Source organism: Scardinius erythrophthalmus (genome assembly GCF_964197995.2).
Source record: "Scardinius erythrophthalmus genome assembly, chromosome: 18".
NCBI lineage: Eukaryota > Metazoa > Chordata > Actinopteri > Cypriniformes > Leuciscidae > Scardinius > Scardinius erythrophthalmus.
The window spans coordinates 27,724,155-27,745,946 of record NC_138238.1 but is presented as its reverse complement, the minus strand read 5'-3'; the positions used below and the strand labels follow the sequence as shown (position 1 = coordinate 27,745,946).

The 21,792-nt window shown below is 38.0% G+C and overlaps 1 protein-coding gene and 1 long non-coding RNA gene across 5 annotated transcripts in view; one reads left to right on the top strand and one right to left on the bottom strand.

Moving 5' to 3' along the window:
• The first annotated feature begins 2,796 nt into the window (after window positions 1–2,796).
• Window positions 2,797–21,792, top strand: part of mto1 (mitochondrial tRNA translation optimization 1) — a 48,217-nt gene continuing 29,221 nt past the window's right edge. For 2 of the 3 annotated variants that reach the window (XM_081393481.1, XM_081393480.1), the window contains exons 1-7: window positions 2,797–3,058; window positions 8,749–8,987; window positions 9,071–9,270; window positions 14,002–14,119; window positions 14,208–14,506; window positions 17,504–17,616; window positions 18,063–18,253. In XM_081393481.1, coding sequence (XP_081249607.1) covers window positions 8,801–8,987; window positions 9,071–9,270; window positions 14,002–14,119; window positions 14,208–14,506; window positions 17,504–17,616; window positions 18,063–18,253 — 1,108 coding nt within the window. In that variant the 5' untranslated portion in view covers window positions 2,797–3,058; window positions 8,749–8,800. The remainder of the gene's footprint in view (window positions 3,059–8,748; window positions 8,988–9,070; window positions 9,271–14,001; window positions 14,120–14,207; window positions 14,507–17,503; window positions 17,617–18,062; window positions 18,254–21,792) is intronic. The other variant, XM_081393482.1, reaches the window with a different exon arrangement.
• LOC308707221 lies at window positions 4,440–5,770 on the bottom strand. 2 transcript variants are annotated; one of them, XR_014032143.1, is made up of 3 exons: window positions 5,602–5,770; window positions 5,405–5,507; window positions 4,440–5,332 (listed from the first exon to the last, which is right to left on the bottom strand). It is a non-coding gene; the product is annotated as an uncharacterized lncRNA (long non-coding RNA). The 2 variants fall into 2 exon arrangements; XR_014032144.1 differs by having other exon boundaries at window positions 4,580–4,715; window positions 5,602–5,742.

Genomic DNA, 21,792 nt, shown 5'->3' with positions numbered 1-21,792 from the left:
AGAAAATGCTCTGTGAAAAATGAATGTAATAATATAATAAAAGTATAAATAATAATAATATAATAAAGTATAATAATAATGCTAGCCTACTAATAATAAGATATTTTTAAAATAATTTTTGAATTATTACTAATAATAATATAAAAAATACAATAAGTAATAATATAATAAAGGTATAAATGTATAATTGTGTGAAATGTATTATAAAAAAATATGTGTATTCATATTAAACCCTTTTAAACGTAAATTTAAAATATCCTGGCTGACCCCTGTGAGTTTCCATGGTGACGCGTCATTGCTTGTCACGTGACAAATCTGCTTTTATTTCATTTTTTTATTCAAAATATTCACAAATTTATAAAGTTATAAATTAATTAATTAATAAAGTTAGCTATGGCATGAAATATCTGATATTCCGATTGTCAAATATATGCAAGTGGAAGTGTTATGTTGTTTAAACACCTTTTAATGATGCCGTTGCCCATCACTGCGGATACTGGAGCTCATTAAACACACCATTATTTAAAACGATCGCGTTAGTTTGTGCCACTGTTCAGAGAATCGGATCTGTTGGATTTACAGCACGTGAATTCATCCACTTCTCCCGAAATACATGAAAGTAAGTGGCCGGTGAACTGGGAGAAGAATATAGTTAGCTTAAAGTTAAAGTTACTTACACAATGCTTACACAATCTGATGAATAAACTGAGTTTGCCGTTGCCCATCACTGCGGATACTGGAGCTCATTAAACACACCATTATTGAAAATTGGCAAGCAATTTCGACAAGCAAATACCAAGAAATAGGTTGCAGCAGTTTGTCTTTGAAAAATCCGCGATGGGACTGAGCTCGAACAGCTTCAACATCAGCGACTTTTTATTGTATGAAATCGCTGTCAATCAAAAGCAGACACAGCCTTTCGACAGACCCTCCAATCATCACGCGGAAGCCCGGAGTCCAGGCCAGCCCACTCCCCGTTCACCCCCAGAGAAGCTGAGCTTCCATGGGCGGGACATAATCGCAGCATTTATCCAATGACCGTCTAGTTTCGAAGCGCAGAAAAAAACTGTTTGAAGCAGCCCCATAGAAGTCAATGGAAGCTGGGCTTCAACAGGGAAATGCGCTGTCTGTGACGCTACGGGAATGTATGAGAAGGAAATCGAGTCAGCAGACCTGCTGTATGTAGCTGATTCTGAACGAACTCGTCTTTGAGACGAACGTTTTCTAACGCATTTTAGTCAATAAAATGTTAATACAATAGTACATATTTGACCGTTAATTTTTTTGACATTATAGGGGAAGCCGAGCATCCCTTGCAGTCTTAAACAAATCGCCACTGCTCAATAATCTGTGAATCAACATCACTACAACTGAAGCAACAAACTTTGTGAAACACAAAATTTATGTCACTGCCAATTTCACTGTGTGAAAATGATTGATCGCATATGGGCCTATTTCAGTATACAATCCAATTCAAGTATAGCCTATTTCTGTCAAATATTATAACCCACTATTTCTGTAGGTAAACATTTTTTATTTTTTTTTATTGAAAAAAAAAAAAAAACATTGAAAAGTTGAATATACAATAAAGATAATATACAATAAATGTAAATAAATGTAGGCCGATGGCTTTAAAAAAAATACACAGACCTATCATATTTGGTTATTTATTTTTGCAGGTTGGTTTTGGTTTTCTTTATGTATGTTATAATTAACACTACAATAGATTTGTTTTCATGTTTATTGTATTTCAATAACATATGTGCATTAAATATTAGAAAATAATAATGAGGTAAAACGAATGCCTATGTGATACCGGTATATTGGAAATGGATAATATAACAACAATTTTAATTTTATTTGGAAAATATAATATATACAAAGTAAAATATGTTAATTGTACCAAATGGTAGACTATTTTCCACTGAATTAAAGGTTTTTTACGATGATTCTCTGACTTCAATACAGAACAATCGTAAAGCTGTTAAGACATCTCAATTATTGAAAATGATAATTGATGTATTAGTTGTATGATTGATTTTCTGATGCAAGATGCAGAGTTGTGAATTTGTATAGACTCAAGTGTTTTGCATATCTCTGTATTCCCCTATTATTATTGCAATAAAAAAAATAAAAAAAAATAAAAAAACGAATGCCTACGTCTGTTGTTACGGTAATTTTGCGTATCTATGACAGTTATTAAGGTAAAAAATGTTGAGACATGGCTGCCTGCTTTCTGATCTTGGCAAGGGTGCAGGGATTTGTATTATTTTGAAGTACCCCCGGACGCCGCCATTGGCTAACGGAACCCCACCTGCAGTTAGCATCCCATTGACTCCCATTCATTTTGGCGTCACTTTGACAGCGAATAACTTCACATCTGAGGCGTTTAAAGACTCCATTTGTCCATTATTTAATTCTAAAGAAACACGAAAATGTATAAAAGGCTCCATTACCTTGTATCTTACGTTATGGCGCTGTAGAAGCAGTTTTTGTAAAAGTAAGCTAACGATTGCGTCACAGCCACGCGACTCTCTGTCGCACAGTAGAGAATTACCGTATGGACAGGAGGAGAAGCTCGCGGGCAATCGGGAGGACGTCGAGGCAAAATGACAAAGTAATTAATCAGAACACCTACAAAAAGTTTCTCCTGCTCCAAGATCATGGACAGCTCCTACTCACGCTCTCCGTCTCTGCGAGTTTCGGAAGGTAATGATTCAGATTGATCTTGGCACAGCTACTAGAAGACAGACGGTTTGCTCACGTCACATCTACGTCGTCGAGCTCAGTTTGAGTCTGCGCAGTACGCTGGACCCCCAGGAAGTAAGATTTTCTAATTGGCTTCACTTTGTCTCTGTTGAATCCAATGGGGTCGCTGTGTCCATTTCTTTTACTGTCTATGGATCTTGGTCACCGAGAGGATGTTGTTCACTGTAACGACAAAGAATAACTTGTTTAAACAGGAGAAATTACATCTGGAGCAGTGGTGAGAATGCTCATCATGACATCAGCCCACCATTAAAATAAAAGAAGAAGAAAGATAAAAGAAGGGGCAGTGGTGAGTAGTTCTTGCAGTGCAATTGTCAGAAGTTTATTGTCATGTTAGAGTTCCAGAAGTGAGCATTAAGTCTAAGTCATATATCAACGAACATGCAGTTAAATCAAGGCACGCATTCACGATAATTTAAGTCAAGTCATCTTTATTTAGCCCTTTATACATAGATATAGTTTCAAAGCAGCTTTACGGTAATAAACAGGAAAGCTTTTTCCTGCAAGCTCAGAGTAGAATGTGGTGGCGAATGGACATACCATTGTAGGTTACTTTACATAGTATTATTATACCTTGCAGCGCGTATTTCCAGAAAACATCCCCACTTGCGTGAAGTTGGCCCCTCACCCAACGCAAAACGTCGGCAAAAAAAGTCTCAATCGTCTGTTAGCGTCTCTTTAGCGTCAATATGAGACGCAGATAGAAATGGGCCAGAAGGCGCCTCCTAGCGGTCTAACCCTAACCCTACACTAGACATAAACCTACCCATAACCGAACAAAGCTCTGTGCGTGTCATATTGACGCTAAAGGGTGCCATGTGCGTTCGATGTCGACGAAATTTCAAAAGCGTCAGTATATGACGCCCAAGGATGAGAATGCGTTGTCTGTGCCGTAAAAAATCGTTTGTGCTGCTTCGGTTTTTTTAGATATTAAAATAATATTTATAGGTCATTCTGAGGTCACCTTTGGGTGGGAGGGGGAGCCCAGTAGCAGAGAATGTCTAATAAGGCGTAGACGGGCTCTGCCAGTAGTATGTTCCTGCACAACCGGAGGCTGCAGTTTCAGGACCCCAGTTCTAGGACCCCAGTTCCAGGACCCTAGTTTTTTGTGACAGCGCCACCTACCGAACTGGATGATATGGCGGCTGCAGTTTCAGGACCGCAGTTCTAAGACCCAGGTGGTTTAGTTACTTTGTACATACTAGTATCAAGATATTTGATCTCAGCAGTATTTTTTTTTTTTTAATAAATGTGATTTTTGATTCAAAATGCATCAGAGGTTAATGACAAAGTGTGTACACAACGTGAGACACAGTTTTAAATGTAAACAAATTAATAACAAAATATAATTGAAAAATGTATATCAATCTTTAAATAACTGAAAAAGTTGAGTAGGTCTTAGTTTCTTGAATTATACTGTATATTCATTAACCTCCTCAAGTTTAACTAATTAGCTCATTATCAGGTAAAATAAAGATGGAATCGGCATATGCAGTTGTGGCAGAGCGGGGACTATAGGGTGAGGCGGAGCACTAATTATACACGTGCTCAGCAACTCAGGTTGATTTCTCTTTCCAACTACGCCACATTGGGAATTTCACCCAAGGAATTTAAAGCGCCCTCTAAAGGCACACACAGGTTCTAATTACCAGTTGAGTCAGAGACAAACATGATTGTACAAAAATATTTTATTGACAGTTAGAGGCATTGACAGACAGCCACACTCATCTCATTTGGGAAGTTCAATTATTACTGGCAAAGGAACGGGGGCTTACCAACAGGGGCAGTCGCAGATAGAAGATCACCATTAAATAATGAAAATCACTCAAATCACAGTGCACACACATTAGCACACACACCGACTAATGTCAGTGAAGAGCACGACACACAGTGAAGGATGCCACCACCCAAAGAAGGTCACTTGTCTGCCCCCGGGTGCCCAGATCCTGCCAACAAGAGAGAAATGGACATTTAGATAAGGTAGAGATATGCAAAAGTAAAACAATAATTTGACAATACAAAAATCTAAATTAACTGTAGTTCCAGGCAGGAACCAACTACTCGGTCCCACCCGAGTCTACACAAATCAAAAATCACATTTGACAAAAAAACCAAAGCATAAACAAACTCCAATTAAAGAACCACTATAAACAAATAAATAAATTTGGCAGTATAGCTCAACCGTAATAATCGTTAGATGAAATCAATATATATCCAATAATCACAATAAATAAATAAATTGAAACAAAAATACAAATTCAGAAATACCAAACCATTTGAAACCAATTAAAGAAATAAACCAGAAAAGAAAAACAAAAGAACTTAAAGCATATTACTAAGACACACTTCCACAACAGAGCTTAGGAAGCACAGAAAGTTCACTTAAAAACAACATGAAAAGCTCATTGGAAGCATATCAGTCCCGTAGTAAACACGGACTAATCCAGTGGAAACAGAACAGCAACTTTATGAGAGGGCACAGAGCATCGGAGCGAACAGCAACTATGATGAGGCACAGAGCATAGCACTTGATCAGACTTCCGCCATTGCCCTTATCACGTGCCTAAAAACAAACAGAAAACGTTACACTGCCATTCATTCTCCCCTGACTTCAGGCTCGAGCAAGTATACTCACGATAGAACATGTTGCTCCGGGGTTAATATCCCGAAATCTAGCGATGCATGGAGCCAGATATCCCCGATAAACTTGTCGGTGGAGAGTGCGGATAGACTTTAGACTATGTAAAGCATACAAATTAGTACCTGCTCAGTTGAAGCAACCCATAGAAACCCCATTACACAAACGTCGCCGTACATACATGCTTTCCTTACCGTCTCAATGTCCACATTCATTTCTCCAACCCGCAACATGCCGGTAAACAGCACAGTCAGTGGCTCAGGAGCTTCAGCGGTCTCTATGATTGACAATACGTGTCAACACTCCGCTCCAACCCCAGCAGCAAGGCGCGTCATGACGTCACGGCCCCGGAGAATGACACATACCTGCGACTGGCAGCCCGTGCTCTTATACACCCATGGTCCTAGTCCATTGGCCAAACCTCAAATTACAAAATTAGGAGGGGTAGTACCCCATCCTGCCACACAGTCACTACATTACAGCCAGATATTTTAAAGGTTGTAGAGAGGCAAGACAAGACTCAAGAATGATTCAAGAATGTATATTTATATATATATATGTCATTTTTGGAATAACAACAGTACCAAAAAGACAGAATGGCTGTAGGCTTCAACTCTGTGTGAGAGAGAGAGAGAGAGAGAGAGAGAGAGAGAGTGAGAGAGAGAGAGAGAGAGAGAGAGAGAGAGAGAGAGAGAGAGAGAGAGAGAGAGAGAGAGAGAGAGAGAGAGAGAGAGAGAGAGAGAGAGAGAGAGAGAGAGAGAGAGAGAGAGAGAGAGAGAGAGAGAGAGAGAGAGAGAGAGAGAGAGAGAGAGAGAGAGAGAGAGAAGAAACATTTGTTTAACATGTTCAACTGAAATACATATCTCTGATTTAACACTTATGCACGGTTGGAGTTGTAGAGAGAAAGCCAAACAGAAAATTCATGTTACTGAAGCTCCAAATTTGTAAGTATATAAGAGCAATACCCACCAATTGAATGGTCTCCCTTCTTTCCTCAATTGTTTGTCAATTTTTCAGTTAAATTCTTCCACTTCTCTGAAATTATCAGAGAACAATCACTGTTGTGTTAACATAAATATCAGTAACAAAAGGGTGCACTGGGCATTGTGCAAAAATAATTCATAATTTAATCTGACCTGTAATGATAATCCGGACCAGAAAGGAAGACCTGCTCAGCCTCCTGCAAGGAGACATTCCAGAGGACAGCCAGGGCATATATGATGGCCTATGAAAAACGTTAATATAAATATACTATTATACCACTACTGAACAGCAAGCCATTATACATGGGTCCATACACGAGTAGCGCTAGCATGCAGTAAATACAGTACATTTTGTAAGTGCAGGAGCAGGACACACAAACACATTACATGGTTCGGCATACCTCTGGAAAAAGAACACCACAGATGAACTGCACTTCATACTTAAGTATACATTTTATACTTAACTAATATGGTAAAACAATGAGTATTAAGCAAGTTTCACACTAATACAGTAAGCTACAGGTAAATCTTACACACATCTACATGCTTTTGTCATCTTTTTAAGTTTAATTAATGTGCTGGCTAGATTTACTTATTGATTAGAGTCATTAAAACTCAACAAGGATTCATTAAATCATGGCCACGAATTAAGAACGTCATAGTAATTAATAAAATTAGCACACAAATTCTAAATTCGTGGTAATTAATTATTAATTCATAGTTAGCAGCTCTCACTTTGGCTATATAAACTTTGCTTCGTTTAAACGTTATAAAATAAAACTTAATTGAATATCGGTACTCACAGTCTGATTGGTGTCCATGTCGTCCATCTTAAATTAGTGTTTTTGGTGATCCAGTTCGGTAGGTGTCACAAAGTCTGATTGGTGTTCATGTCGTCCATCTTAAATTAGTGTTTTTGGTGATCCAGTTCGGTAGGTGTCACAAAGTCACAAAAAACTGGGGTCCTGAAACTGCAGCCTCCGGTTGTGCAGGAATACCCTTCTCAGGGGAGCTGCCGCTCGACCTGTCACCTAACCTGTCACCGCTAGGGCCAGCTGCCAGAGGATCCGTCACTGTTAAATGCCCCTGCCACGGGACCTGTCACGGATATGCGCCTGCCTTGTGACCTTACACAATGTGTAAGGTGTTTTTTTTTTTTTTTTTTTTTTACAAAATGCAGAGCATATCCCCTGTAGCCAGCGGGAGCCAGAAAGTTATGCAGGTCAATAGGCAATAGGTCAATATTTAAGAAAATCTAATTCAAAGAAATTTAAATGTTAATAATCATACTCGCCCCTAAGTGCATACAAAGTGCCTACATAGGTTACTCTACTAGGGGCTGTTCAAAAACCAACACCGGTACGGCAAATCCAACACAAATGTATTTATATACTGAATTTATGTGAAATTAATCGAAAATAATAAAATAAAAGAGGACACAACAATATTTTGCACTTGCCAGTTGTTATTTTGCCATTTTTTTTTCCACACAAATGTCTTATGCGACAGATGAGAGCATTACATTCATTAATTGGTTGACACAATTTAGGCCTATATCAGAATGTCAATCACACGTAGTAATTATGATTCTGTAATTATGTATTTAAGTAATTATGATAACTCGCCGTTCAATGTCATTCAGTTCAATGTATTGTCTAATATTTTAAAAACTGAAGCAGCACAAACAAAAAATTTTACAGCACAAACGAAGCACAAACGGTTGAGACTACTTTGGGTGAATTTGGATCATGTGGGGGGGCTGGTTACATCATTGCCTAAAATTCAATGTCTAATATTTAAAAAACATGGAAGCAGCACCAACAAAACGTTAACCGGCACAAACCAGCACAAACAATTGGGACTATTTTGCTGATGTTTTGCGTTGGGTGGGGGGCCAACTTCACGCTGGTTACGTCCCCTATGAAAATGAACCTTAGTTTTATTATAACCATGCTTTTTTGGCGGATTGATTACCATTTGTATAACCACAGTTTTACCACAAATACCATGGTTTTTAAATCGTGGTTAATTTGTGGTTATGCATGGTTTAACTATATTAACCATGGTATTTTGGTTGTATTTGTAGTAAAATGTTTGTTAAAACATCTTTAATTTAAAAATATTAAAACATGTTTAATTTGTACAAATTGCTATGGTGCAATTTCCATAAACATTTTTTTGCAGGATAATGCAGCTGGGTTTTCAGATGCAACATTTATGATAGAGATTAGATTTGCTGTTTAAAAAAAAACAATCATTTAGTATTTCAGCTGGAGAGTGTTCTATGCTGCTTGTAGACAGATGTAAAAGCATGTTGATTACTAAAGCAGCTTTTTATACCTCCCTTTTTGATCACAGATCGAAAATCCTTACCATCCAAGGCAGTGTACCACCTTGACAATCATCGCACATGTTGGTAAGAAGATTGCACTTTCCAAAGACTCTCTCCACCTGCTCCATTCAGGCCTCTGATATTCACACTCAACATTATGATGTCATCGTGGTGGGTGGCGGTCATGCTGGAACCGAAGCAGTGGCAGCCGCCAGCAGAGTTGGAGCAAAGACACTTCTCATCACACAGAAAATCCAAACTATCGGTGAGTTGAAAGGTTTACTATAGCACCTTATTTAGATATTATTCAGAACAACCTCTAAACACAGTTCTCCATTTGTCTTGTAGGGGCGCTCTCGTGTAACCCATCGCTGGGGGGTGTCGGGAAAGGTCATCTGGTGAAGGAGATTGATGCTCTGGATGGTGTCATGGGACGGGCTGGAGACTGGGCCGGGGTTCATTTTTCTATTCTTAACCGCAGTAAGGGGCCTGCAGTGTGGGGCCCCAGAACCCAGCTGGACCGCCAACGCTATAAAGACTTTATACAGGTTCCATTCTGTCAGCATTACTAAAGAAAATACTAATTAGTTGAGTTGAGCAGAGACTATGATTTGGACTTTTGTTTTTGACTAGTAAACAAAAGTCCAAATCATAGTCTCTGCTGCACCAATTTAACTGATATAAATAGTGTAGAACATTGCATAGAAACTGTGTCTATTCCTCGTTTAGTGAGATCAAATCATAAATCTACTGCAGGATCTAGAAAAAATCTAATTGTTATTAAACCAGAAAATGTTGCTATTGGTAATCAAAAACAATTTTTAAAGCTAGGTCTTCTAAACATTAGATCACTCACACCTAAGGCAGTTATTGTAAATGAAATAGTCACAGATAATAGCTTCGATGTACTTTGCCTTACTGAAACCTGGCTTAAACCAAATGATTATTTTGGTTTAAATGAGTCTACTCCAGCAGGATACTCCTATAAGCACGAGCCCCGTCTGAATGGTCGTGGCGGCGGTGTTGCAACAATCTATAGAGATTTTCTCAATGTTACTCAGAAAACGGGTTATAAGTTTATTTCATTTGAAGTACTTGTACTAAATGTTACGCTCTTAGATGTTCGAAAAACATCCCTATTATCTCTAGCCTTGGCTACCGTATATAGACCGCCTGGGCCTTACGCTCATTTCCTAAAAGAGTTTGCAGATTTTCTCTCAGACCTATTAGTTAACTTCGATAAAGCATTAATTGTTGGAGACTTTAATATCCATGTAGATAATCAAAATGATGCGTTAGGGGCTGCGTTTACAGATTTATTAAACTCCTTTGGGGTCAAGCAAAACATTACCGGACCGACTCATCGATTTAATCATACACTCGATTTAATTATATCACATGGAACCGATCCAACCGATATAGATATCATTCCACAAAGTGACGATGTCACTGACCATTACATGGTAACTTGCATATTACGTACTCCTGTAATATATCATGCTGCGCCGCGTTATCGAGTAGGCAGAACAATCCTTCCATCCACCATAGATAATTTTTCAAACAGCTTATCGGATCTGTCTCAGCTGCTCAGTGAACCCAAACAAACAGATGAACTTGAGGAATTAACTAGCACTATGAGCACCATTTTCTCTGGATCATTGGATATTGTTGCGCCCATTAGATTAAAAAAGGTCAGAGAGAAAAGTAAAGCACCATGGTACAACAATACTACGCGTGTTCTAAAGAGAGAAACCCGTAATTTAGAGCGTAAATGGAAACAAACCAACTTAGAGGTCTTTAGAATCGCATGGAAAGACAGTATGTCACGTTATAAAAAGGCCCTAAAAGCGGCCAGGGCTGAGCATCTACGCAAACTAATAGAAAACAACCATAACAATCCTAAGTTCTTATTTAACACCGTGGCGAGACTAACAAATAAACAGATGTCTCCTGAACAAAGTATTCCATTACAGTTTAGTAGTAATGATTTCATGAAGTTCTTCACTGAGAAAATAGAAAACATCAGAACCACAATTGTAAACGTTCAATCCTCAATCGCGCCTTATAATTCAGCCTCAATTATCACGCCGCAAGAACAATTACAGTGCTTCACAACTATAGAACAAAAAGAGTTAAATAAACTTTTTACTTCATCTAAAACAACAACATGTTTATTAGATCCCATACCAACTAAACTATTGAAAGAAGTGTTACCTGTAGTGGAAGAGCCTCTCCTCAATATTATTAACTCGTCTTTATCTTTAGGTTATGTTCCAAAAACATTTAAACTGGCAGTTATAAAACCTCTCATTAAGAAACCACAATTAGATCCGAATAATCTAGTAAATTATAGACCCATTTCAAATCTACCTTTTATGTCTAAAATACTAGAAAAAGTTGTGTCCGCTCAACTGGGCTCTTTCTTACAAGAAAATGACACCTATGAAAAGTTTCAGTCTGGATTCAGGCCGCATCATAGCACTGAAACTGCGCTCGTTAAAATCACAAATGATTTACTTTTAGCTTCTGACCAAGGCTGTATCTCAATATTAGTTTTACTTGATCTTAGTGCTGCGTTCGATACTATAGATCATACAATACTCTTAGATCGACTACAAAATTATACTGGTGTTCAAGGACAAGCATTAAGCTGGTTTAGATCGTATTTATCTGACCGCTACCATTTTGTTTATTTAAATGGAGAAAAATCTATCATAACTCCAGTAAACTATGGAGTGCCGCAGGGATCTGTGTTAGGCCCTCTATTATTCTCAATATATATGCTACCACTTGGAAATATTATAAGGAAACATGGAATTAGTTTCCATTGTTATGCTGATGACACTCAAATCTATATTTCATCACGGCCAGATGAAAACGCTAAATTATCCAAATTGACAGAGTGTGTTAAAGATATAAAAGATTGGATGACGCATAATTTTCTTTTATTAAATCCAGACAAGACAGAGGTACTACTTATCGGTTCAAAAAACCACCCACAAAACCTCTCACAATACAACTTTAACATAGTAGGATGTCCTGTTACTTCATCCTCTACAGTAAAAGACCTGGGTGTTATATTAGACTGCAACCTGTCTTTTGAAAATCATATTTCATATGTTACAAGAACAGCCTTTTTCCACCTTAGAAACATTGCTAAGCTACATAATATGCTATCAGTTTCTGACGCAGAAAAGTTAGTTCATGCATTCATGACCTCGAGACTAGATTACTGTAATGCGTTATTAGCCGGTTGTCCTGCATCCTCAATAAACAAGCTACAGTTAGTCCAAAATGCCGCCGCTAGAGTTCTAACTAGATCAAGAAAATATGATCATATAACACCGATTTTATCATCCCTACATTGGTTACCTATAAAGTCCCGTATTAATTACAAGGTATTGCTACTGACTTATAAAGCCCTAAACGGCTTAGCTCCAGTCTATTTAACGGATCTTCTATCGCCCTATAATCCATCGCGCTCTTTAAGGTCACTAAATTCAAGGCTTTTGGTCATACCTAGGATATCTAGGTCCACCAAAGGAGGGAAAGCATTTTCACATTTAGCACCAAAACTCTGGAATAGTCTTCCGGATACTGTTCGTTGCTCAGACTCGCTCTCCCAGTTTAAAACTAGATTAAAGACGCATCTCTTCAGCCAGGCATTCATATAATACTTTTAATTCTACAGTTAAATCCGACCTCTAGTTCATAAACGCCAGAGGAGAACTGGCCCCCGACTGAGCCCGGGTTCTCCCAAGGTTTTTTTTTCTCCATTAGGTCACCTGATGGAGTTTTTCGGTTCCTTGCCACTGTTGCCTTTGGCTTGCTCAGTTGGGGATATTTGGGGATATTTAATTTAATTAATCAATCAACGATACTATTGATCAGCATTACCGAACGTAGACGTTCCACTAGAAACAAACATTGATGTATTGTTCTAATTTATTACTGTGAAGCTGCTTTGATACAACCTGTGTTGTGAAAAGCGCTATATAAATAAACTTGACTTGACTTGACTTGACTTTTGTCCATCTATTGAAACTCCATGCAACCAAACTTTCAAACTTCAAAACCTTTATAAAGACATTGTAAAAGTAATCGAGCAGTTTAATCCATGTCTTCTAAAGAGAAATGATTGCTTTATATGATAAACAGATTTAATTGAAGTCTTTATTCTCATAAATAAAACTATAAATTTCATAGATGTAATATGCATGTGCATGCCGTCACCGTTTTCACAGATACACGTTTTTGAAGTTTACACGGAGATGTTAACGGTATTGATTTAAAAAACTTTCACTTTGATCCCTATTTCAAAGTTTGCGTTCTCAGGCCACCAAAACGCCATTATCGTGTAAATGAATGGCCAGAATGCATTCAAAATTTTCTGTTTTCAGTTGAAAATGGTGTTGTGTAAGCGGTTAATAACTAATGATTTCTACAACGGAAGTAAATCAATCAAAAACTTACTTAAACTGGACAATGACTTTCTTCTAGAGCTGCTGTACAGCCAAAACAATCTCTGTTCCATCCATTTCCTATTATCACTGTAAAGTTGTTTTGAAACAATCTGTATTGTAAAAAGTGATATATAAATGAAGGTGACTTGACTTGACTGAAGAAAGCAAACATCGAGTCAACTGATATTTATTTGTACACGTTTTAAGAATTATTTTCTTAGACAAGTGAATTTACTGAAGGCTACCAGGAAAGCTAGGTCACTAAGTTTATTAAATTAATTCTCAATATAGGCACATTCATTAATATTATTATGCCTAATCTGTTGAAAACCATGGAGCCCTGCACATGACATATGGGGGAAAAAAAGTACATAGTGGCCATGAATTAACAATTAGTTCCCTTGACTTACTAATACGCCAGTACGTTTTACTAAACCGTTCCCTCGTTTCAATTCAATTGTGCATGCATACAATATAATAATGAATTCCCTCGTTTCACTAACTAAAAAACAATAAAATATTAAATGTTTAGTTTTGCTACTTGCATCTTATCTCGCAATCAGCAGCCTTTGTGAACAGTAAAGCCTGCTTTCTTTGATTGGTTGCCTTAAACCTTTCGACATTGGCAAGCACTAGTAGACTGCTGAGGCAGCTCATGAGAAACTTGGTTATCTTGGTTAAAAATACTAAAGACCGGAAGACCTCAATGGTGGGTACAGCCATGATAGTGGCTTATAGGAACAGCAACCAAAGAAAATCTAGGTATAGATTTCTATGGATTTTATAGTAACACCATCTTGACCTTCTGTTTTTCAGGCAGAGCTTTTATCTACACCGAGAGTGACCATCCTAGAGGGCTCTGTGCAGGACCTTCTATTCACTACGGCTGATCCAGAGAAACCAGGAAGACATAAAGTTTACGGAATACGCTTGGGTGAGAAACATCATATACTCAATGCACTCCACTCTTCCTAATAACAGAGAAACGGATTCATGTTTTGACCAAATGTTGTCTGTGGCAGCTCATGGAGGTGGTGAAATCCATTCCCGCTCTGTGGTTCTGACCACTGGCACCTTCCTGTCTGGTGCTCTCTTCATCGGCCAAAACACTTCTCCAGGGGGGCGAATGGCTGATCCACCTTCCTGTGCAGGTCTCTCTCATACCTTGAAAGAAGTTTTGGGGTTGAAGGTTGGCCGGCTGAGGACTGGTACTCCTCCCCGTATCATCAAGGATACGATCGACTTCTCCCTCACCCTTATTCGTTTGCCTGACCCAAGTCCCACTCCATTCAGCTTCATGAATACACACACACACTGCAAGGTATGAACAGGGTCCCCGTGGATCCTTAAAAAGTCTTAAATTAGATTTTTTTTTTTTTAAGGCCATAAAAAGTCTTATTTTTACTTATGAAAGGTCTTAAATTTTAGATGACACGTTGACTTAGACTTATCTAAATGCTTTCAAAATTAAACCTATCTAATTAGCGTAGGCCTACGTATTATTTTTTTTATTCTATCTTTGTGGATTTGCTTGTTCACGTGACAATTCGCATCACTTACGGCAGCATATTAGTCTACGTCTGTCTCCTGCACGCGAGAGGAGAGAAGAAAACGAGTAAATGTCTGTTCAATTGTAAGTTCATTCTTTATGTGCTTAGGAGTGTGCAATATTGTCTATGAACTATGATGATATTGTAATCATTGTTTTAACTATGTACTACGAGGCACTGCGAGTGCGAGCTGACATCGCGTTTGTCTCTCATGCTTGCTTTCACTGGGTGATGTGTTAGTGCAGTTATAGATGTCCCCAAATAAGTTTTTGTCTTATATTTATATCTTATTATGTTGTTATATTAGAATATCACATGAGCAAGAGTGCTGTTTTCCTGTGCACAATTGCATCTGTGCTATTTATTTTATACAACTACTACTGTGAACTGACCACTGCATAGAATATAAAAAATATGAATATCTTCGTGAGTCTGCTGTCAACAACAGGCCTAAACCAGCCAGGGTTCCAGTACAAAAACACATTCAGTAAAATATCATCTAATTATTATCAACAAAACTTTGAAAATATCGAGACATATTTTTGTCAATTTTGCGCACCCCTAATGTACGGTATTAATTTTGATTTCTTCAGGTCTTAAAAAGGTCTTAAAAAGCCTTAAATTTGACTTTAAAAATTGTGCAGTTACCCTGATGAATTACCAGTCATATTCTATCCTTAAAGGAGTAGTTCACTTTAAAATGAAAATTACCCCATGATTTACTCACCCTCAAGCCATCCAAGGTGTATATGACTTTCTTCTTTCAGACGAATACATTCATAGTTGTATTAATTCTCAGTTATCTCAGTGGACCCTTCAGAAGTACGTGACCTGCCTGCTTCTGTCTGTGCTCACTTGGGTTACTTTGCTTACTCACTCAGGGCTTAAAATTAACTCACCAAGTGCCAAATGCTATAAAAAAAACGCATTGACCAGTATATTAAGTGGTGTCAATCACCATTTGGGTGGTAACATCTTTATGAACTCTAACAACGCAACGTTGTGAGAACATGAACGTAAACTGTGCTGCACTGTCGTGCCAAATTAAATATTCAAGTGCAGGAAGACACGAAAAGGAACTCAATTCGTTACTCGCACGCTGTGTGGTAAGTTTATTGTGCGCACTCATTCGAAGCGTGCACCCAGAAAGCAGAGTCTCTGACAGTGCGTAAATACTGATATTAGCTCTGTTTCAAGTCTTTTTGCACTTGGACAGACATATTCACACAAAATTATGTAAAAAATAAATAATTAAAAAATTGCCGTCTCAATTTGCTTTTTTATGTTAAGTCTGTAGTTTTTCGTCTTTGTCGCCATCTCTGTTTGAAATCTGCAATTGCAGTTATTCGCAGAATTATCAACTTTACGTGGGTTGTGCCTCAGCACGGCACAGCGCGGATGAATCCAATGCTTTGAGGAGAATGTGCGGCTGTCAGTTGCCGCGCCGGTGTGGATACTGTCATTTGGAATCACAGATTCTACTTTTTGGAAGTAGGCCTATGACCAACATAAGAATTTTCACCGGAAAATGTCATCTGAACAAGTAACATCCACTTTTGTTCTGACCAACTAGGGGGAAAAAAGCATTGCAGTAAATTGTGCTGATTAAATCTAAACGATCGCTTATCATATCACATCAAACCGTGCAAATTATACTTTGTTCTCAAATTGTTAATGTTAACAACATCAGCATTGCGTGACTACATTTAATGCCCTTCCGATATTTATCCTTGTTTTCGCATGGGCCCGGTTGCAGTCTCTTTTTTTCTGTAGCCACTCCGAAGTCCGAACGATTTCTTTTGCATTTTACAACGGGTGAATCTCCAGTTGTTACTGGTGATTGTCGTTTGAACCTTTCTGGATCCGCCATCAAATTGATTAATTTAATTATATCAAGTGCTATGAGAAAAGGCTTTAAATCTCCACCTCCAACATCCTCAAATGCAATATAGCCTACTAGCCGATACACGTTCAGATTAGACGTAATGACGCAAAGACATGCTCGAATTTCCCGCGGAAATCCACCAGTATCACTAGAATTAAAAACATTATTACAAGCTTACTGTTTTGAATCGAGCTAAGGCAAGCAGAAAGTTTTGAACACTGGCTGGTTATTTACTTGCTCAAATTTATTTTGAATAATTTCTAACCCAAAAAAGTTATGGAATGCAGATTAATCTGTTTAATTTATACAGTGTTATTTTACATTTGATTACTTTATTCAATGTCTCTACCTGAAAACTATTGTTACTTGTCTTTTTAATAATGTTTTTAATTAATATTAGTTAGGGAAGTAGTTTTAGCTGTGATATTGAAATTGGAATAGAGAATTGTGAATTTTTCACTGGTCACTAAAATGTTGGTATCATAACTGGCTGTTTTTGTAAAATATTCATGGCCGGTATATTTTGTCAAGTCACCGGCCATTGGCAGGTGTGGCAAAAAGTTAGTTTTAGGCCCTTGAGCTGCAGGGAAATTGCGTTTAGTAAACACTGATTGGCTAATGGCACCACAAGAACAAAGCTCTTCTACTTTTTGTGACCATCCTGAACTGTCAAAGGGAGACTAGAAAAACAATTAAACATTTATGTAGTTAGAAAATTTTTATTTTGTCATGGCTACTTCTGAATGCCTGGCAGTTTTCAACCTTGCAACCCCTTGGTTCCTCACACAAAGCTGTCATATGATGTGCCTTGAAAAATATGGTACTGATCTCTGTCATCATAGTTTGGATTAGTAAACCGCCATGTTGCTAATTTTCTGTGTAGCCTGAAGAGCAGCTTCCATGTTATCTGACCTACACCACTCCTGGGGTAGAAAGAGTGGTGAAAGAGAGCAGCCACCATAACTCACACATACAGCAAGACACTAAAGGACCCAGGTAATGTTTGAACACTCACACAAACACTTTCCACTGGCTTAAGGTGGGGGTTCACGTCTTTTTCTGAATTACCATAATAATGAATTTCTGACTAGTAAAGCTGTTCACGTCCTCATGAATTCAAGGAAACTTCAAATCGTATGAAAGCTTATACCTCTACCACTCTCCTATTATTGTAACATATAAAAAGCAAAATGGCAGTGGCCTCAGCATTCAAAGGTAGCTAGGTACAGTATCACACACATATTAGTTTACATTCCATTTTAGCTCAGCCAGTGTTGCCTGGTGCACTTTCTTAGCTCTGTTTAGTCATTAGAAGAGCATTTATGGTGAATTAATATACTGATTAAGTATTTGTATTACACTAATTTTAACAAGATGAGAATGGGGCATTATTAAGAGTAAATGCTTGGATCAAATGATGAATCTGACACCATTTCTCACAGGTACTGCCCCTCCATTGAGTCGAAGGTGCTTCGGTTTCCAGGGCGCCAGCACCAGGTATGGCTGGAACCGGAGGGTCTGACCTCTGACCTCATGTACCCTCAGGGTTTGTCTATGACAATGCCCCCTGAGAAGCAGCTCTGCCTCATCAGAGAGATTCCTGGGTTGCAATGTGCAAAGATTTGCACTCCAGGTACATTTATAATCAAGCCATATCAAATTTATTTGTACAATACTTTTCACAATACGTGCATTGTTTCAGAACATTTTTTTTTTTCCAGAAAATATTTTTTTGTAAAGGGGGCGTCTTCCCCACAACTCGAAAAAACGCCCATTTTACGTTGCAGTAATGAAACCCCTGTTCCAGTCCACTTTTAGACACGCACTTGCGACTTCCCTAAGCACTTCCCCTCGGGGGAATCCTTGCCGCCATTTTGAAGTGCGTTCCACTTTGTGAAGTGGACGAGGGAAGTTTATATGGACAGACCCTCGTTCCCTCGATTTGGACCAAGGGAGCGAGTCTACTTCATATTTACACTTCAGGCACCTATATGTCCCACAATGCAGTATGATTGTGACGTCCCCACAGATCTCATCTAATCACCACCACAACAAACAACTCTATTATATATTAATTCTATTTTTTTTTTTTTTTTAAACAACTCAAACACACCTATAAACATTTGGATGCTGCATTAAACAAATTCTTAAAGGGAAAAAATAAATAAATAAATAAATCAACTCCATAGCTGATTCCAAGTGATCAAGGGCTTAGGACGTTCCAATTCAGCCCATTGCAGTTCCCGCCAGTAGTGGGCACTCGTGCAACGTAAGCAATTACGTACATCCGAGTGAACGAGAAGGAGGGAAGTTAGCGAGTGGAGGGCATGACAATTTTGGACTGGAACGCAGCACTGGAATTTAGTGAATGCCCACTGAAACACTGCAGTCATTTCCTGGTTAACCTCTAACCCAAGAGTCACATGATCTATACCAACCACTAAGAAAACAGCTCGTAGTCATCTTCGTCTTTGTTGTTACACCAAACTGCCACAAGATGGTGCTAAGAAATGACAAATGAGTGCATGCCATGACAGTATATAGTTTGACATGAGTGCATTTTCTGTATGCAGATATAATATATCCAACATTATATATAGAGCTGTGCGATAATATGGTTTACATTTTGAGACGATATAAACAATCAAACAGCCAGGATTTGCTATGTAGTATATAGAGCTGGTAAGTCCCGCCCCTTCCGCTAACCCCACTGGACCTCTAGGTTGAAAAATCGTCAATGCAAGTGAATGGGAGAAAATAATCATTTTCTGGTCCCGTTTGAATTGTGCCATGAATGTGAACATATGTTGTCTGTGAATTTTTTATATAACTTTTCGTGTAAACATGGCTGGACTGGCCATTGGGCATACCGGGCATTTTCCTGGTGGGCCGACGTGCTTTTTGGGCCGATACATCTCATACTCATACATACTTTTTATTATTATTAATTATTTTTTTTTAACGGCCCATAAAATTTGTACATCGGCGGCCCATTCCTTTTGTTTTGTTTTGCTTAATTGGCGGCGCTGGGTTTGTGCCGGTGTAATGCATTGGTCAAAAAAAGTCATGTTAGTTTTTTTTTTTTCTGACAGCCCAGCCCATGAAACACGTAGATCAGCGGCCCTTTGGCCCCTTTTCTTGATTGACACAGGGCTGGCCCAATCACAACTTTAAACAAGTGTGCGAGCGTGCAGCAGTGTCAGTGTGTAACTGTCAAAATAGTCAGCGAGATGGAGAAGAAACGCAAGGAATGTGCAGAGAAATAGCGTGAAAAAATAGAACCAGGCCCTTAAAGCAGACACTGTAAACTGTGTCAAAATATATGTTTTCTGACCTTCATCAGCTCCAGCGGCAGATGAGGATAGGAGGATCAGGAGAGAGATGAGAAAGTGTAGAGTCCGCGGTAAGCAGAACTACTTTCAAAACACTTAGGCTATGTCATGAGTGTAGGAACCCATAACCCAGTTACAGATTATTTCCACATCTGCATAGTTGACGATTACCGCAATTCACTAGAAATTTAATGAGAGGCGTTTGTAAACCATGTTTTCTGCCAAAATAAAAGTTTGATGCAGTTTGCGTCAAAATAAAAGATCATGTGCTTATCTCTTTCAAGTATAGAAATTGGTACAACACTAATTATGAAAGTTTCCTTTATTTTTTAGTGCATTTGTTTTACAAAATATGGTTATTACTGTCATTGGATTAATGTTATAACTATTATTATGTAGTGTAATGTAAATAGACACTGTAACTAAAAGAGGTTTGAATTTTTCTTTGTTTAATTTGCACACTGAATATGGGTTGGAGCTTTTAATTTTGAATTCTCAAAGTGCACCAGATTGATGAATTTAACATTAAAATGCACAAAATTTTCTCACGGGGGGCATGCCCCCGAACACCCCTAGAAGGACCAAGGTCACACCACCATAGTTTTAACACAAATCCTGTAAGAAACACTTGTATTGCTATGCCAATGCAGCTTATAGCTTGCTTCAGGATTCATCACTGTGTAGTATAGTTCAACTGTAATAAATGTCAAATTTGTACTTATTTCATCTGTTAACTCTCACTCGTTCCTATACACACTCATTACATGGCATTAGTGATTTTAATGAATAGGAGTTGGTATGTATATAATTAAGGGCGTGCAAAGATGGGTGGTGTTTATGATCATATAGTGGGCCGGTCTGGGCCAAAATGCCCGGGCCGATTTTTTGTCCCAGTCCAGCCCTGCGTGTAAAGAATGCTACAATTTAGCGGGTAGAAGTTTGATACGGTTAGACTTTGTGTGAGAGCACCACAGAGTATAGAAGCCCAAGAGGCGAAACTCTGTTGTGTTATGGTTAACAGTCTGTAGATGGCGCTGCGGAGGCGCGTCCGCCATTATGGACTGAAAGCTGCTGAAATCGTTAGCGCCAGTCAATGGCAAAATCCATTTTAGTAGGTGTTTATAGTTCATGTGTGCACTTGCTAGATTGCACATCTTTTTTGTACCTTTCCGCCTGTAATAGGACATTCATAGATTGTTTTTTTTTCTTGCCATTAAAACGTTCACTGTGTGCACTTTCACTGAAGATGTTGAAAAAACAAGTTGTTAATATTTTTGTGATATTCTATGTAAAAGAAAAATCTTTAGAAATGTTCATTTATAATGTTATTTATTTATTTATTTTTCCAAATCATATATGGTGATGTTCACTAATTTCAAAATCAACATTTGAATAAATATCTTATTACTGTGTGTCTGCCTATATATTATTTCATGAATTTCTGTTATTCATATAACAAGGAAAATGCATAATAGAACATAAATATTGATAGATTAAAGGTTTGCAGTAATTTTATAATTGTATCTTTGCAAACCATAAGTGGTCGGCTAATGAAGCCGATTCGGTGAGGGACATATACTGTCAAACTCGTAACATGAAAAATTATATAAAAAATTCACAGACAACATATGTTCACATTCATGGCACAATTCAAACGGGACCAGAAAATATTTTTTTTCTCCCATTCACTTGCATTGATGATTTTTCAACCTAGAGGTCCACTTGGGGTTTTACGGATGGGCGGGACTTACCAGCTCTGTATATATATATATATATATATATATATATATATATATATATATATATATATATATATATATATATATATATATATATATAT